Source organism: Myotis brandtii, unplaced genomic scaffold (genome assembly GCF_000412655.1).
Source record: "Myotis brandtii unplaced genomic scaffold, ASM41265v1 scaffold898, whole genome shotgun sequence".
In the NCBI taxonomy this organism is placed as follows: Eukaryota; Metazoa; Chordata; class Mammalia; order Chiroptera; family Vespertilionidae; genus Myotis; species Myotis brandtii.
The window spans coordinates 785,119-803,933 of NW_005371683.1; the positions used below are offsets into that span (position 1 = coordinate 785,119).

The window sequence follows — 18,815 nt, forward strand, 5'->3', positions numbered from 1 at the left end:
CCATAGAAAGGGCTGCGTCCTCTCTTTGCTCTCAAGGTTATTGGGGTGCAGACACCTGAAGAGGCTGGGTGTCACGGGTCAGAGCAGTGGTGCCCGCTGAGAGAGTGACCCTCAACATTTTCTATTAAAATATCCTTAACAGCAAAATACAAAGCACCAGCCCCTGGCAGTCTGGGGCCTGCCTTCAAGCAGATTTCCCTTAAGTTGAATTTTACCTTAAGAAAAACACAACCAACACCGGCTGATTGTGTAATCTAAGCCATGGCACGTGTAAAGTCTTAGTTTTGGTCACTGGGGGTGACCCAACGATCTGAGGAGAAGAGGGGCTGAGTGAGTCCTGTACCTTATCCCAGGTACACACAGGGCAGCCCCGGGAGCGCTGGCAACGAGGGGCCCGGTGAGGAGTTGGCCGAGGAGACTGTGTCCCACCCTCAGGGTAAAGCCATCAGATGAACATTCATCCCATTTTTTTCTTTTTTTTTTTTTAAATATATTTTATTGATTTTTTACAGAGAGGAAGGGAGAGAGATAGAGAGTTAGAAACATCGATGAGAGAGAAACATCGATCAGCTGCCTCCTGCACATCTCCCACTGGGGATGTGCCCGCAACCCAGGTACATGCCCTTGACCGGAATCGAACCTGGGACCCTTGAGTCCACAAGCCGACGCTCTATCCACTGAGCCAAACTGGTTTCGGCCCATTTTTTTCTTGACCTAAATCACACAAACCTCATTTTTGTCAAAAATTCCACTCTCTATGTGAACTTCTTCCTGCACACTGCTTTTGCCACATGGCTCCTGTCTGCTCCTCTCTAGTCCCGTCGTCTGTCTAGTGCCTTCATCTGATCGCCCGGGTCCTGAATGATGACGATCATCCTTATGGTTCTTTACTGGCTAACCATGTGCCAGGCGCTGTTCTACTCACCACCAGTTTATGAGAAATGTACCACTATCATGCCCATTTCACAGACGCGGAAACGGAGGCCCAGCAAGGTTAAAACAAACCTACATCTAAAGCTAACGCTACAGCCGAGCTACAGTAACTGGCACTTAAATATGCACCTATTGATGTTAACCTCCAAGTACACCGTCCGTCTTGGTTTTTCTTCCCAACTAGACTGAAGCTCCTTAACACGTTAAGCGCCACGTCATCACTGGTGACTGACACTATACTGTCCATCCCGAAGACAAAACGGGCTGGGCGCTTAACGTGTTAATGCCTTACACCATACTTCCATTTCTTCTCTATGCCCAGTGCACTGAGTACTAAGCAGATATAACAAATACTTGCCCAGGAAACTTCAATGCCCTGGACAGTTGCTCAGTGGTTAGAGCGTCAGCCCGCAGACTAAAGGTACGTGTGTTCAATTCCCTGTTAAGGGCGCGTACTTCGGGTTGTTGGTTCTATCCCAGGCCCGGTTGGGGGGCGTGCAGGAGGCAACCAATCATGTGTGTCTCTGACATCGATGTTTCACTCTCTCCCCTTCTCCTCCCTCCTCTCCACTCTCTAAAAATATCAATGGGAAAAATATCCTCAGGGGAGAATTATGAAGAAAAAAAAAAAAAAGGAAACTTCAATGGTCCCCAACCGGCTACAGGAGAAAAAGAATCTAACTTCCCCCTAGGAATTACAGTACCGTGAGCCTTGGATTTCAACTTGGACTGTGCCTGTCTTGTCCACCTGGCATCCCAGAGCCTAGCTCCAGCTTGGCACAGAGTAGAGGCTCGGGTAACACCTGCAGGATGTTGGGGTGCTGACTCCCATTACTAAGTGATCTTGAGAGTCAGATAACCTCTTTGAGGCTCAGTTTATGCCTCTACATATTGGGGTAAAATTCCCTTATTGCTCATAGCATTGACGCAAAAGTAAAACAAATGAGGTGACGCGTATAAACGTGTTTGGGGAAAGATCGAGCCCATCCAAAGGCTTGTACTGTTACTATCATTCCAGGCATACGCAGTCCGACCCCCATGGGCGCTGGTTCTGGATTGGCCCATGTGCCGGGGAGTTTGTTCACTTTCTCTGCGCTAGTGGTTGGCAAACATTTTCTGTTTGGGGCCAGATAATATATATATTTTAGGCTTTCAGTCCAGATGGTCTCTGTTGTAGCTATTCAACCCTGCCACCGTAGCACAAAGCAGCCATAAGGTGAGTGTGTTTCAATAAAACTTTATTCATGGACTCTGGTCCCTGGGCAGCAGTTTGCCTCTCCGCTCGACACAGCTGTTTGTGCAGTTCCTCCTGCCCCAGAATACAGAGCCTCCATCTGCACTAGCTCCATCTTCTCCGTTTAGGTTCCCGATGAGATTCCACGGCACCTCCTCATTCTCCGTTCTCCTAATATACTAGACCCCTGACACTTTAACTCCCAAATGGAGACAGGTGTGCAGGTTTGTTCCGGCCCCTGCCTTTTCCTGAATCATACTTCTGCTGAGTCCCGTTTCCTGTGTATTTCCTCACACCTTCAGTTGACAGGCCTTCTGTAACGTCATGCTCACGTAAGGGACATTTTTTACAGGCAGACAAAGGCTTTATCACTTCCTTGGAGTTCTGCTAACTGTCCTCCCTTCTCCAGTGAGGAGGCAACAGGCTGGCTGAGGGAGGGGCGCGGGGGGCCTCTAGGCTCCCTCACTGGCTCAGGGACTCACTCCCAAACACCAGCCCCCAAGCCTCAGATTCCTGTCGTAGCAAAGCTGCAAACTGCCACATGCCATGGGCCTCTGCAGCTGCTTGCACATGTCAAACCCACTACCGCCAGGACCTATAACCTGCATGGCTACATGCAACAGCTAATTACAGGCTGCCTTTTATTGTTCAATTATTGTTTCCCATGTGCTCATACCCCCTTCCCAATTAGATGCTCCCTGGAGGGAAAAAGACAGGATGTCTGATGACCGTGCTTCTTTTGTACCCCCTGCGGGACCTGGCTGAGCACCGGGCTCACCTCCAAGGTGTCAGATAAATACCTGCGGACCGGGCGGCAGGGAGAAGGCGGAGCAGCCCGGTGAGTCCCAGCCCAGAGCCCAGCGATGGGCGCAAGTCCAGGAGCGCCTCCCACCAACCCACACCCCAAGAGGCTGATGCTAAGAAGGTGTGGGCTGCATGGGGCTCGGGCTGAAGGCCAGCCCTGTGGCTCAGTTCCTGGCAGTTTCCTGGTGGCAACAAATGCCAGACCACCCAATGACCTGTGACCTCTGGGGAGCCACTTCCCCTCTCAGGGCCTCGGTTTCCTCATCTGTGAAATCATGAAGTGAGACCAGCAAGGCTCCGTGCCCCTCTGCAGCTCTAAGATTTTACATACAAGATAGGGTGGCTTCTTTCATCACTGCTTCCTCTTCCTTTTCAGAGAACAGGGTGTGGGGCTGGGCTTCTGGGAGGGCCGCTGGGGGCTCGTCCGAATTGCAGCGATAACGGGTCTGAAGCAGCACCCAGACCCGTTCCCACCTCCACCACTCTGCTGGTCTCAGGACTCACCGCTTGCTTTCTCTGCTCGTCGGCAAGACCCCATCTGAGCCGAGCTCAAGTAGGTCTGCACCCTCTTAACGCGTACGGTTCAAGAAAACAAAACAAGAACTAGCCCGGAAGCCATTGGCCGTGAGCCTTTGCCACATTTCCTCTTTCTTGGCTCTTAGCACATCTGTCAGCAGCAATTCTCATGCCCCTCCGGCCTGTGTCGGGGAGGAGAGCTCCAGGCGTGAGAATGGCCGTCTGCAGACACCTCCACTCCGTCCCTCGGCCCAACAGCTGGGCTGAGCCCGCACACCCGTGTGTCTGGCAGGCCTGTCCTGAGTAGGAACCCCTGACGGACAGGGCAGACACCCGGCTGTCTGGGCTGGTTGGGATGCCTTGCTCCAGGCCCAGACCACATTCAAGGCCCGTCGGTCCCTCGGCGATGGGCTGGACCAGATGGGAAAGAGGAAGCCGGTGTAGCCTCATCGCGGGGCCCCTCCCAGGTCCCCAAGGGCTGGTGCCCAGATGGCTTTCCCAGGCAGCCTGGCAGTGAAGCGGTGACTCCCATGGGTCCCTCTCCCAATGGTCCAAGGTCCCAGAAACAGAAGGGCTAGAAACTCCAGAACTGTGCTCTCCGACAGGCTGTTCCCAACAGAGGAAGGAAGGAAGGGGCTTCAGCATGGAGCCACCCGTCCAGCAGAACCATGTGGAATCTGACTGCTTGGGGGGAATAGAGGAAATCAGGGAAAACCAAGGGGGGTATTTGATAAACTGGGAAGAGAAGGAAATCCCCAAAGACAAAACCGCACAGCAGATGGCGAATGTCGACAGTCAGTCAACAGTTACTGATCGAATTGCCTAGGGGTTGAGGACTGTGAAAGGCACCCTGGGACATGGAACCAACAGGGTGGTCCCTGTCCTCAGGAGCCCACGGTTATCGGAGGAGGGAAGACAGACACACACGTGGTGAAACACCAGGACAGGCACGCGCGGTCTGCACAGGCCCCCGCGGCTTTCGGGGCAGCCTAGGTGGGCCCCGGTGTACGCATGAGTACCAGCGAACTCGCCAGGAGGCCAGCGTGTCCTGGGTCCGGGCACAGTGTCCCTCACTCTCTTAGGTGACCGTCTCAGTCTACAAGCGGAGCAGGTAACCTGGGGTAAGTCAGGGTCAGGGGAGGCTGGGTGAGCCCTGGGGCTTTGGAGCTGCAGTGACTTGGGTTCCCGCCCTGAGTGCCTCGTCATCATCATAAAAGTCACCATGGCCAGGCACTGCTCTGGCTTCACAGTCACAATCTCATTTAACCCCCGAAATAACACAATGAGAGGTGGATGTCATTACCCAGAGTCCCTCTCTTCACCACTAGACCCTGTGCCCTGCACATCCGGCTACAGGTGGGCCTCTGCCAGCCTTGCTCTCCATCTTCTGCGAACTTGGGCAAGTCAGTCTCACTGGGATTCAGATTTCTTTGTGACATGCAGCTACCAAGGCCTTCTTTTCTTTTTTAAATTATATTTTTATTGATTTCAGAGAGGAAGGGAGAGGGAGAGAGAGATAGAAACATCAATAATGAGAGAGAATCATTGATTGGCTGCCTCCTGCACGCCCCCTACTGGGGATCGAGCCCGCAACCTGGGCACATGCCCTTGCCCGGAATCAAACCTGGGACCCGTCAGTCCGCAGGCCGACGCTCTATCCACTGAGCCAAACCAGCTAGGGCACAAGGCCTTCTTTATACATTTGTTGTAGAGATGAAATGAGGTGGCACTTTGGAAGTGCTTAGGACAGTCAGTCTAGAGCAGCGGTTCTCAACCTGTGGGTCGCGACCCCTTTGGCGGTCGAATGACCCTTTCACAGGGGTTGCCTAAGACCATCCTGCATATCAGATATTTACATTACGATTCATAACAGTAGCAACATGACAGTTATGAAGTAGCAACGAAAGTAATTTTATGGTTGGGCCACAACATGAGGAACTGTATTTAAAGGGCCAGAGGTTGAGAACCACTGGTCTAGAGTGAGCACCGTCATCACCAGTAGTCATTGGCCCCACGGCCCACAGGCAAGTTTGGTTGCTGGGGATGGACCTGATATGGGAGACCTTGTGCCTTAACCTTGATCCCTGACAGGTGTTTCAGCCAGGGCCTCATTTTATGAGAGCGTTGCTATAAAGACAAATATATTAATACCATAGATAGAGGCCCGATGCACGAAATTCGTGCAAGAGTAGGCCTTCCTTCCCCCGGCTGCTGGCACCGGCTTCCCTCTGGCACCCGGGACCCAGGCTATCCTCCCGCCACCGGCAGGCACCTGGGACCCGCGCTTCACTCGTAGCCCCAGCTTCATCTGAAAGGTCGTCTGGAAGGACGTCCGGTCTAATTAGCATATTACGCCTTTATTATTATAGATTAGAATACTTTCTTCAACCTAAAAGTTCACTTTTTCTCCTGATTTTAAAAGAAATGAAAACATTTTTGTGGACCCGTAGGATATTGTGGGCCCTTGGTACTATATGCCAACTGGGTCTCATGGACAAACAGTGCTGCTTTCAGCTCTCGAGTCCCAGGTAGGGGGACCAACCGTCCCAGTTTGCTGGGGACTGAGTTTTCTCAGGATGCTGGACTTCTGGTGCTGAAATGAGAACAATCCTGGGCAAATTGGCACATTTGGTGGGACTCCCTCCCTCTTTTATCCTCTCTACTGCAGGCCCCGGAACACTCACTGCTTGCTCTTCTGTAAAGCTGCACTGGCCCCTTGCCCACCCCCAGCCTGGCCGCCTCTGCAGATCAGCACACACCCCTGCAGGTTGACCCCAGAGTGTAAGCTCCTCAACAGAGGCCCTTCTTCCCCAAAACAGTGCCTGGGACACAGGAGGGGCTCATTAGACATTTATTTAATGAACTGAATAAAACAGAAGAAGTAAGACACATACATACACACACATGCATGTACACACATGTGCATACACACATGCATGTGCACATACCCTGACCCCAAATAAGAACATGAAAAGGTTTCAGTTGTATCAGGGTCCCAGGGAACTCCTAGTCCACAGCACCTGTCTACTTCAGAGACAGTGACGAGGAAGCAGAGGCGACTGCTGCCCTCTGACTACCTTTGAGGACATTCATGCAGCCCCCCTTTCAGCCCAGAGACCAGAAGTGTGAATTCAGGCAGAATAGGTGACCCCCATTCTGCTGTGATGGCTGCAGGGATTTTGCCCTGGGACATTTTCTCATGTCCCCCTCCCCCCCAAGTTTAGAGCTTGAGGTCTTCCTTCTGGTTGGTTTTCCTCCCTGGATTTCCATCTCAGCCCCTTACCTCCCCCAGCCTCCCCCAGGTCAGTCTCCTTTCAGTCCCCCGACCCCTTAGTCTGACCTCTCAGCCTGAGAAATCCTCCCCATTGAGAGCATGTCCCCGTGACTGGAACTGACATATCCTTTGGGGATACCTTCCTCAACCCTCCACTTCTATCTAGATCAGGGGTGGGGAACATCCGGCCCGCAGGCTGTGTAAGGCCCGAGAAATCATTGGGTCTGGTCCTGCCAAGGCATTAAGGATGAGTTAATTAAATGTTTGACCAAATATAGCAGGTTGATTTTTAAGTTGATAATTTTGTATGGCTCTCGAATCATGTTAAATATCCAAATGGCCCTTGGCAGAAAAAAGGTTCCCCACTCCTGAATAAGTGGACTTTCCAACAACATCAGCTTATACCTCAATTACTGCAGCACTGGTTCCATCCTCTGTGCAGTAGTACTAGTTGTGTACAAGCCTGTCTTGTCCATTAGACCATGAGCACCCCAAAGTCAGGGACTGCACCTTCTCCATCTCTGTATTCCCAGAGCACCCAGAACCGGAGCACTGTGGAGTGGACGAGGGATGATGGGGGGTCGGTGGGTGAGCGGGTCCCAATACCTCATCCCAGACTCTAGTCTCTCCTGAGGCCGGGCTCAGCTCTTTCAGAACCAAATCAAGGAGGATTGCATTGCAAATCATATGTCTGATAAGGAATCAATATCCAGAATATATAAAAAACCCCTACAACTCAACAACAAAACAACACAATTAGAAAATGGACAAAGGACTTGAACAGACATTTCTCCAAAGACATTCAAATGGCAAAATAAGCACATGAAAAAATGTTCAGCATCACTAGTCATTGTGAAAATGCAAATCAAAACCACCATGAGAAGATGCTACCTTACACCCAGTAGGATGGCTACTATCAAAAACACAGGAAATAAGTATTGGTGAGGATGTAGAGAAATTGAAACCCTTATGCATTGCTGATGGAAATGGGAAATGGGACAGCTGCTGTGGAAAATGGCATGACGATTCCTCAAAAAAAAAAAAAAATCACACAAGAGTTACCATATGCTCCAGCAATTCCACTGCTGGGTATCTACCCAAGAGAAATGAAAGCAAACATCCAAACTAATACGTGTGCACTCACATTCATAGCAGCAGTTTTCACCATAGCCAGAAGGTGGAAGAAGCCATGGATGGACGGCGAATGAATATACAAAACGTGACATCTGCCTCCAACAGACTATTACTCATCTATAAAAGGAGGGAAATTCTGAGATGCTACATTATGGATGAACTTTGAAGACGTTGGACTAAGTGAAATTAAGCAAGTCACGAAAAGACAAATGCTTAATGACTCCACTTATCTGAAGTTCATAGTCATCAGCTCCATAGACACAGAAAGTGGAGACGTGGTTGTGGGGGGCTGTGGGGAGGTGGGCAGTGGGGAGTCACTGTTTAATGGGTTCAGAGTTTCAGTTGGGGAAGAGGAGAAAGTTCTGGTGATGGTTGCACAACAATGAGAACGTATGTACTTAATGCCACAGGCTGCACACCTAACAACGATGCAAGTGATGGATTTTTGCATGTATGTTGTTACCATAAAAAAGGAGGATTCCAAGGTCAGGGGAACCCGGAGGCCATAAAACCAGCTGGTTTCATCTGGTTCCCATAAAGTGGGGAGCCTCCCTTACTTCCTATATTCTCAGCAAGGGAGGGGCCAACCCCGCTTCTAAGCCAGCTGGCCCCATCACCCCAAGTCCTCCAGGGGCAGGCTCTTCCCTGGGCACTGGGAGTGGCCAGCTGCTCTGAGGAACGGCTGCGCATCAGGGATGACCTGCTCAGAAGCCCAGTTGTCTGGCGCTTCCCAGACGACTCTCCAGAGGGCAGCTCAGAGGCAAAGGAGCCCGAGCTCTGAGATCTGGAGGGGCCTTGAGGTGAACCAGTCCCATCGCCTACTTTCTGAAGCAACCTGAGTCCTTAGGTGACTCAAGTAGTGGGGACCCCCTACTGCTTCAGATGCTCTCCCTCGACCCTGCCACGGCTAGCCATGGCCAAGGAGCTAGGCCAGGCTTCCCGAGCTCATCCTCCCCTAGAGAAATGGACGCAACAGCAAAAGGAAGACTTGGGGGCACACTGGACCCTAGAGCTGTGGTATGCCCTTACAGTCACGGAGTGAGAGCGGGGAACGGGCTCACCGTCAGAGCTACCCATCGCCCTGTCCCCAGATCGCTTCCTCACCCTCACAAGGTGGGGCTTCCCTGAAGGAGACACCCCCAAATCGCTTCCTCACCCTCACAAGGTGGGCGTCCCTGCATGAGACACCCCCAAATCGCTTCCTCACCCTCACAAGGTGGACTTCCCTGAAGGAGACACCCCCAAATCGCTTCCTCACCCTCACAAGGTGGACTTCCCTGGAGGAGACACCCCCAAATCACTTCCTCACCCTCACAAGGTGGGCGTCCCTGCATGAGAATGCTTCCAGTCCTGGTCCCCAGCTTCACGCAGAATCCCGTGTGCTGAGAGCCAGAGTGAAACCCAGCAGCATCACTGGGCCACGAGAGAGGGTGGCCCTGGGCGTCCAGCTCACGTGGTCTAACTGTAGGCTCTTCCCTGAGCGGGACAGGATGCCGGGACTGCAGGAGCCCCTCTCCCACCATGCGTGCATCCAGCTGGGCTGGAGCTCCCTGCAGGACAGGGGACCAGCACCAGACACCGTGCAGGGAATTCGGAGGTGGAGAGCTGCACGTGGAGCAGCGCCCGGGTCCCAGCATGCCCGGGTCCCAGCATGCCCGCACTGCCCTCACTTGCTAGGAGAGGAGGGGCAGCGTGGGGCTGGCACCAGTGGCCAGGACACCAGCCTGTGCTGCCCTGCAGGAGGGGGTGCAGTCCTTCTTGGCTCCCTCTGCCTGGAGGCCCCACCTGTGCCTGCAGTGGGCTGGGGTGTGCTCGGTGCTGGAGGCTCTTCGCCAGCCCACACTTGCCCTCCTGTCGCTGTGCTGCCTGCCCGGTAACCCCACCCCGCGCTGGTGCTTGGGGTTCGTTTCTGACACCGAAACATGTCTCAGTTGGTTATTAAGTAGCTCACACTGTCATACAGGCTCAGGGGCAGGGACTTTGACTTCCTCTGTCTCTAAACGGTCTGGCACAGTGGGCTCCCCTCACTGACCCCTGCTGACATGGGCTGGCATGGGGGGGGCACCTTTTGGCCTCACAGCGGGGGCTCTGACTACTTGGATAGTTCTGGAAAGTGCTATCGGAGAGGCAGACGGCTTAGGGGCCAGGAGCTCTGGCGTCAGACTACTGGGGCCCAGAGCCTGGAGCTGCCCTCACTCCTGTGTGACCGTGGACACATCACCTCACCCCTTCGGAGCCTCGGGTGGGTAAGTGGGATCCGCGTGTAGTTGTCCTGAGGATTAAATGAGCATGTACACGTAGAGCACGTAGAACAGGGCCCGACACATAACAAGACCCAGGAAGCAGTGAGTATTATTACACATCCTGACCCATTCCCAGCAGACCCCTAGCTCCTGCCCTGTCTCTGTCCTGTGAACAGAGCCTCCTACCTCCGCACCCCAACAATGAATCCCACATCCCGTGTCAAATTCAACAACCGTCTGCCTTTCCCCAAATGGCCTTTATTATCCAAGGCCCGGGAGTTCTCCCTGGGTTCTCACAACCAAATGTTGGGCCCTCTGGCACTCATTCTCCACTGGGGGGTGGGGGGGACAAGTCATTCCATTTTATGGAAGAAGAAAGGGAGGCCTCGCATGCCGTGAGGTCACACGGAGTGAAGGCTCCGGTTCCCAGGCCGGAGCCCCTGCCCACTCCAGCTGGGCCCACGGAAAAGGCTCAATCTACAGGGACCGCCAAACCGGATCCTCACTGGCTCAGAATTCAACTGGGAAAGTAAGACAAATGAGGAGTGTGCCGGTGCCTCCCCCTCCATCTGCCCCTGCCCGTGTCTGAAAGGCAGACGGAGGAAACCTGTCCCAGTGGCTCTCCCACTCCTCACCGGGCGCCTCTCTCCCAACCCCCGAGGGCCCTGCCTGAGGAAGACCCCGCCAACTCCTGCCAGCAGGTGCCAGCCTGGTTGCTTAGGGACCCAGCCCTGCCTGGCCTGGCCTCATCCTCCAGGGCAAACAGCTGAACAATCACAGATGGGGCGGAGGGGCCGTGCGTGTTTGGAAAGCTGTCCTTGCCTTTTCTGCTCACTCAGTGAGATTTCCTTTTCGGAGTGACTGGAAAAACCACCGATTCCACATCCAGAATCTTAACAAGCTTCCCTTGGAAAACAACAGGCCTGAGATCAGCTTTCACAGACCTTGCCCCAAAGCACTCGCCCGAGTGTCCTCCGGGGCGGCCGCCTCTTGGGGCTCTTGTGATTGAGAAGGAAGCCCAAGCCCACTGCTCCCTCATCAACGTGCAGTGAGCACCCGCCATGCGCCAGGGACACCATGATGAACCCGGCCGGGCCCCTCGTCCAGAAAATCACAACCCATGGAAACGAGGGCGAGGAGAGAAAGGTGTGGTATTTGGGGAGCACAGAAGGGGGTGTTCAAGTTACAACCAGAAATGCTCTCTAAACACCCCAACTCACCAGCTCCCACATTCTCCATACAAACCCACACGTGCCCAGCCACGTGTGCAGATTAAACACGCCTACTGCCTCTCCACGTGCTCCGGCCAACGGAGGGGCCCTGCCTCACATTCTCACTGGGAGGCGAGTGTCCTGCAGACCCAGCTCCCACCTGTCCCCCACATCAGGGCGGAGGGGACAGTCCAACACCACTCTTCACACTGGGGGTAGCGCCAGGAGGTGAGGAAACTGGGGGCTCACGGACTGGAGGTGGGTGCAATGACGATAATGGAGTGTGGTGACCCAGATTCCCCGAGACTAGAACAGGAAATTGGCTGAGTGAGAAAAACAGCTTCCGCCTATAGGTCACCAGGGTTTGAGATGGGCGACTTGAGCTTGTTTGGAGCCTTTCAGAACTTGGTCTCACGCAAGATACACGTGAGCAGTGGAAAGAGCGTGTGTTCTGAGGTTGGACAGATGAGGAGAGGCGGGGCCACGACAGCACCACCGACAGAAGCCACGGGCTCGGTGATTCCAGCCTGAACCTTCCTGCCACGATAGCTCCCTTTTCCCTCCTGTCCTGACTTTAAATGCTCCTGATCTTAGCCAACGTATCTGGTCCTCTCGTCCCCAGAGAATAGTCCAGGCCAGGCTGGGCCCCCAGGCTCTTCTCTGGGGGATGGAGCCCCTGGAAGAGGACACAGAGGCCCCAGATGAGGACAAGGCTGGGTCCTCCCACCGGAGGACCCCAAAGCCGGAAAGGGCACAGGTGAGGGCTACCTGGCAAGTCGGGAGCAGAAGGCAGAGGAGAACATGGGCTCCTGGGCACCCAGGCTGGGCCCAGTGGGCCTGCCCTTCCAGCTCATGGGCTGGGAGCTGGATCCAGAGTCCCAGCCGACCGTGTGAACCAAGAGCTGGAATTCAGGGCTTGATATCAGCCTCTAGTCTTCCTTCTTTTCTCAACTACGTAGGTGGGTGGATGTTGTAGGTGCCGAAGCTGCAACCGGAGTTGCTTTGGAAGAAAAAGCCAGCAGAGTCGGGGCTAATGTGAAGAAAGAGGGGTGGGTGGGAGGGAGGAATCTGAACCAACACGGCAGTGAGGGTGTCTCGGGCAAGTCCCAGGGGGTCCTGAGGAGAGGACTCTCCTGAGCCATTCGGGTCCTCTTCCTGACCCCACCCTGGGGAAGCACCCCCTTTACAGCACTGGGCGGTCAGCACCTGCAACCCCTGCCAGGCCAGGAGGAGCTGGTAAGACGGGTCTGCTCCCTTGCAAGGTGGCAGGGCTCTCAGGGAAGGAAGAAGACGAGGACAGGCGCACGTCACCTGTGTTCTTGCTGAAAGGACCAGAGGAAGCGCCTGGGTCGGGAAGATAGAAGTGGCCCGGCCACCACCCCTCTGTTACTGGCTGGAGCTGGGATGAGCCAGGATGTGCGGCCTCCACTACACCACACGCCAGTCCCGACCGCCAGGGGCTGTCCCTCCACAGCTCTGTCCCGCCCATGCGGTGACAGCGATGGGGGCAGCTCTGAGCGGGACCCCAGGGGCCCCGGGTCCTCAGCTCTGTCTCTATTGATTTGTGTGAACAGGGACAAATCCTTTCACCTTCTGGGCTGCAATGTGCCACCTCGAAGCCTCGCTGGAATCTGTGATAAATGCGTGTCTTCTTTTTCAACTGGAGTAATCAGCCCACTACCAAACAGTCCCTGCACCGACGGCTCCTAGACTTCAGTATATGAGGGTCACCCGAGGAGAGTCTTTTAAAAAGCAGATGTGAGGGTCCTCCCTCCGAAGGTTCAGGAGCCAGTAAGGCTGGTGTGGGGCCCCTGAATCTCCATTTTCAAAAAGTGACCCAAAGAGTAATCACAGTGAAGGTCCCAGCACTGACGCGTCAGATGCTACAGAGGACCAGCGAGGCTCTGAGTGAGGAAAAGCATCTGTCCTCAAGGAGTTCCCAGGGTACCGAGGGAAGACAGGACCCCACTCCAGGAACGGCGCATCCTCCGTGACGGATGGAGAGGTTCAAGGTCAAAGAGAGAGACTCCGGCCCTTCACCAAGAAAGTGTGAGCGGCGCTTCCCGAGGTGATTGGCAGAGAAGGCGTTAGGAGGGTGTGTGGCAGAGACGGCTAAATGCTCGCCACAACCGGCTTCCTGTTCCACCTGGGCTCACAGACTTCATTTCCCAACCTCCTCTGTGGTTAGCTGTGGTCATGTGACCGAGTTCTGGCCAGTGGCGTGTGGGTGTCAGAAACACACCATTTCCGGACCTGGCCAGCAAAAATCTCCCACGTGTGACTGTGGCCCCCACCTACCGATGTGACTTTCCTTAAAGGAGAAATAGACTTTGATTGTGTTCAACGACTGAGACACGGGCTGATTGTTACAACTGTTAGTCCACCCTGATTATACGGGATGCAAGCACGTGGTGTCGGCTTTTGCAACCAGTGCTTGGTGCTGCCTTGAACCTGAAGGAGATGCAGGTTCTCATCTTACAGGGCTTACCATCTTTTTTTATTTTTAAATATATTTTTATTGATTTCAGAGAAGAAGGGAGAAGGAGAGAGATAGAAACATCAATGATGAGAGAGAATCGATTGGTTGTCTTCTCCTGCACCCTACTGGGGATTGAGCCCACAACCCTGGCATATGCCCTTGCCCGGAATTGAACCCGAGACCCTTCAGTCTGCAGGCCGACGCTCTATCCACTGAGCCAAACCAGCTAGGGCAGGGCTTACCATGTTTGCAGAGAAAAGCAACACTGGTAAGGACCGGAGAAAACAGCCAGTGTGCGCCACAGGAGTGGCGTGCAGACAACAGCCTAAAAGAACATCCCATGTAGCAACGCCGTGAAGCCTTTTCCAGTTAGCCTTGGGCTGGGCAGGCTTCTGAGACAGCACATAAAAACACAGTTAAATGGTCCAATGGTCCTGAAGATTTTTACTTCATCTTTATTGCTCCAGTTTGGAACTACGTTATTTTTAGTATTCTTTTCCTTTCTCTCATGCCAAGAAGGTCAGGGGCAGGTGTTATGCCCGAGTCTTGGCGCGCCTGCTGCTGGCACAGAGATGGGGACTTCCCTGGCCGGTCCCAGGGCCATCAAGCTTGGCTGACATCCCTGGAGCGCCACCGAGGCCCTGTCCAGGGAGGGGCCGACTGGCCAGGCAAGAGAAGAGGGGACAAGTGCAGGAACGGAACCAGAGTGGCTTCGTCCTCTGACCCGAGGCCCCTTCCTCTGCATCTTCCTTGGATTTTTCAATGGTGTCGGCATAAAGCAGAGAAAATCTGGTGGGGGAGAGGGGAGTGTGTTCTGCGCGTGCTTAAATGTGATATTTAACCAGAGGTAAAGTCAACCTTCTATTTTCCGTATCCAAAGAGAACACACCAGGAAGGCTCTCCAGCAAGCGGTATTTTAGGATAGGCACTGAGGACTTTTAAATGATTAAAGTTGTAAGACTCTGGAACTGATGACAGGTTCCTCCTGCTAATGTTAGATGTAGGGCCAGTGTTCCCCTAGCAGTGTGCCTATGGAAGGGAGGGATGGGAAGGATCACATAGAATGGAGATGGGAAGAACCTATGGAATGAAGGATGGAAGGGCCTTTGGAATGAAGGAATGAAATGAAGGGATGGAATGATGGGATGGAATGCAGGATGGAATGCAGGGATAGAAAGGGCCTTTGGAATGAAGGGATGAAATGAAGGGATGGAATGATGGGATGGAATGCAGGGATGGGAAGGACTCTTTAACCCCTTTCCCAGCCTGAGGTCATTTGGGCCTATTTTGTACAAGGTTCTGAAAGGACAAGGCCTACGTTTGTCCCAGTCACTCACTGAGTGAAGAGGATCAAGAAGAGCACTTGACAAGGAGTCCAAGAGGGATGTCAGTCTTGGCTCTGCCCGGCCAGATATGTGGCCTGACGAGGTCCTCCTTACTCTATGGGCCTCCATTTCTCCATCTGTGAGATGAGGCACTAAACCAGGTCTTGGCGCTCTGCAAGCAGCAGGCTGTGCGTGTCCTCAGTGCACACCCGATGCTGCGCAGGCCTGGTGTCCTGAGCCCGGAGGCTGCTGAACGCGCAGTGCCTGTGTCCCTGCTCAGAGGTCAGCCCCTACCCTGCCACCTGCAGGCATTCGGGGGATGACAGGAGTAGAAGTTGGCCCCACTTCCGGGGTCAGAGCCCAACAGGAATAGAGGAGCAACTGGCCTCACAGTCACCAGCCCCACAGAGTGCCAGGCCCTGCCTCGTTCAGGACTAAGACAGAAAATCTCTGGGCCGGGAGGCAAGAGAAAGAGGCTCTCACCTTGGGTCCCCCGTGACCTTGCTGTGTGACCCTGGATGCCCCCCTCAGCCCCGGAGACTCCTATAGCTTAGACTGGAGGGACGGTGTGTGCATTTGGGCTGCCCCTCTGAGCACCCGGGGGGGGGGGGAGGGGGTTTCCACGCAAGCTGCCAGGAGCCCGTGGAGAGCACGGCCCCAGCCCCTGAAACTGCACCTGGGGTGACTCAAACCTCCCTGCCCCTCCAGCTGAGGCACGGCGCCCCAGGAAGCTGCCATGTTCTGAAAGGAGAGAACAAGCGAGGCCTGTTCCCACGTTCTCTCTGGCTGTCTCTCCACCTTCCCACCTCCCACCAAGGGGCTGGGGAGAGGCACGGGGAGCTCTGGGAGGCTGCTATGCCCGCTCCCAGGTGGTGGTGCCCAGCCCAGCCCAGCCCAGCCCAGCACAGCAGCGAGGCCTGCCCACAGCCCCGCTCAGCCAGGCCAGGCCCAGAGACGCAGGTTGTTCTGGCCGCTATTTATAGCCGCGCCAGCCTCTGCTCTCCCCGATGGGGGCCTCAGTCTCTCAGCGACAGGGAAACACACAAATGCCTTTCCTTGGAGACAGGAAAAGAAATCCCCTGAGGAGCTCGGATGTGATCTCGTTGGGCAGGAAAAAAAGCACCGTTAGGGGTCAGACTGGGGTCAGAGTCTGCCCCATCGCTTTGAAACCCTTTCCAGAAGCGCTCCGAGGGAGAAGAGAGCTGAAAATATTATGAAAGGTGGAAAAACACTCAGCCGGATGAAAGGCTACAACATCTGGCTGCAGCTCACCCAGCCCCTGGTCAGCCACACCCCCGCTTGCGCTCCTTCAGCTGGGGCCAGCCCAGCAGGGCTGCTCTGGATGCTGGCCTGGTGCTGGGGAAGACGGTCCCTGAGGTGGCGGTTCTGAATCTCCAGGCAGAGGCGAGGGACAAAGAGGGGCCATGCCCACCGCCCACCCTTTAGGAAGCATCAAGCCCTGAGTTTCAACAAAATGAGTTTCTGAGAAGGGCGTCCTGCCCTCCGAGGGCTCACAGGCGGCAGCACGAGGCAGGAGATGCGCAGAGGCCCCTGTGCAATGAACGGATCAAGAACCAGACAAGGAAGAGCTGAGGTGGGCGCCAAACCAAAGGTGCCTTTTCAGGGGTGCGGCTAGGAAGGGGAGCTTTAGGGGGGGGGGTGAAGAGGGAAAGCTGTTTAGGCCAAGGAACAAGTCACCCCCTGCCCAGCATATTTTCTTGGTAGGTAGTTCTACTTCTCCCAAGAAATACCAGAAACAGCTGCCTTTTTCATCTGCCAAGAGAAAGAAACCCCAGATTTGTGGTGTGTCTCCCCACCCCACCCCCAATCATGCAAAAAGCCCACATTCTAGGACCCAGGGCTCACAGCCGGGCTGGTAGTAAGTGCGGCAGCTGAACTTTGTTTAAAAACAGGAACCATCTCCTCCCCAGGCAGCAGCAAAGCTCTGGAGCCACGCTCTGAACCGCTCTGAACCCCGGGCGCACGTCACGATGACCTGGGCAGCTTTTCAAGGCCCTGCTGCCCAGGCTGCGCCCCTGGCCGATTCAGTCCGACTCTCCAAGAGCCCCATTTCCTAAAGCTCCCCAGGCGGTTCCAGGGCGCAGCTAAGATGGAGAATCACTGGCCTAAAGACCCCAGACAGCCGGAGTGCATGTCTGTGTGTGTGTGTGTGTGGGGGGGGGGGGGCGAGGAGGGATCCACACCATCAGGCAAGAACCCCCAAAAGAGAGCAGGCACCTCCCTTCCCCAGCCATGCTGTTCTGCATAAGCACCCCCTGCAGCCTCCCCGCTCCCCCCTCGCCATCCCTCCAGAGCAAGCCCTGCTCTCCAGCCTCATGAGGGGCACCCGGAGGACAGGCCCAGGGTCGAGGGGCCAGTGTTAGGGGGCTCCTTCCAACATGAAAATCAAGACCTCTCCTTTGGTTCCCGCGTGTCCCCTCACAATGGAAAGGGCCATTTGTTTGACGCCGGGGACCCAGCAAATTGGGGGCCCCCAGGCAGGATGAATTATTAACCAAGGAGGCCTCAGCGCCGGGCCTGGGGAAGCTGGGGCTAATTCTACACGTACAGGACTGACTGCTCCATCGGTGATGAGCCTGCTCCTGCCCGGGACACTGACCAGCTCACTCTGGTCTACAAACAGCTCCTTTGAGGTCAGCTCTCCAAGGCCCTGGCGGAGCGCTTCTCCCATAAAGAATGAAACAGGTAGCCAAGCAGCGCTCTGTCACCACTCCGCCACGTCTGTGGCTGTTTGCTAGCTATGCGGCCACTGGGAGGGGGGGCCAGGGGAGCTGTGCAGGGTGTGGAGGGGCTGACAGCTTTAGGGAGCACAGAGAACCCCATTAGGAAACGCATGCAAATCCCTTTAGGTTCCGTCCAAGCCACCCAGGAAGTAAAAATGGTGGTGGGACAACCACCTAAGAAAGAAGTTTCCGTTGCTTCTGAAAACACCCTGGGCCTCTGCCAAGTATCTGGACTGCGTCTTAAGCTGGTTTCTGGCCATTCGCAATAGGGAAGTCTCAACCTATGGAAGTTTATCCTCCTGGGGGACTGGCCGAAATCCACTTTCTATCTAGAGCTTCAAAGCTCGGATTTGGGGGGTGGGGGGGATGACGAAAGAAAGAAAAAGAAAAGAAAAAGGAAACAGTTGCCCATCACTCTCCCAGCCCCAGGTGAGCATGTGGCCAACCCCCCTCCCCCCACGAGTCAAGCGCGGTCCCCAGATTCTGGAGAGCCATTTTGCCAAGGTCTAGGGACAGGAAATGCCGAACAGAGCGTGAGAAAGAGAACCTGTTTTGCTGGTGGTCCCCGAAGGGCTCTGGAACCAACCTCTGGTCTGCTCAGCCGGGTTCTAGAGGGCCCCCAGGCAGCTGCCCACCCACCCCGATAGCACATGGCTCTGTTTGCCGGGAGCAACGCTGCCCTCCGAGACCACAGAGGGCACCCCGCACGCATCCCCACCCCCGCCCAGTAAAGTCTCTCTATCCGAGTAAGTTTACCTTCGCAGAATGTTTGCTCTGCACATTCTTGAAGAAGGTGGTCTTGGCCGTGAAGAAGCAGTCCTCCAGCTCCTCCTCCAGGCTGCAGTACCCACTGCTCATGCTGCTGTCCACCGTCATCTAGCCGCGCGCGGACCGCAGCGCACCGGCCTGGCTGCCTGG

General features: G+C 54.8%; 1 protein-coding gene across 2 annotated transcripts in view; it reads right to left on the bottom strand.

The window, feature by feature from the left end:
* Positions 1-18,815, bottom strand: part of RASSF5 (Ras association (RalGDS/AF-6) domain family member 5) — a 60,841-nt gene that overhangs the window by 10,926 nt on the left and 31,100 nt on the right. The window contains exon 2 of one of the 2 annotated variants that reach the window (XM_005885237.2): positions 18,654-18,803. The exons of the other annotated variant lie outside the window; for it this stretch is intronic. Coding sequence (XP_005885299.1) covers positions 18,654-18,773 — 120 coding nt within the window. The 5' untranslated portion in view covers positions 18,774-18,803. The remainder of the gene's footprint in view (positions 1-18,653; positions 18,804-18,815) is intronic. 2 annotated transcript variants of the gene reach the window in all.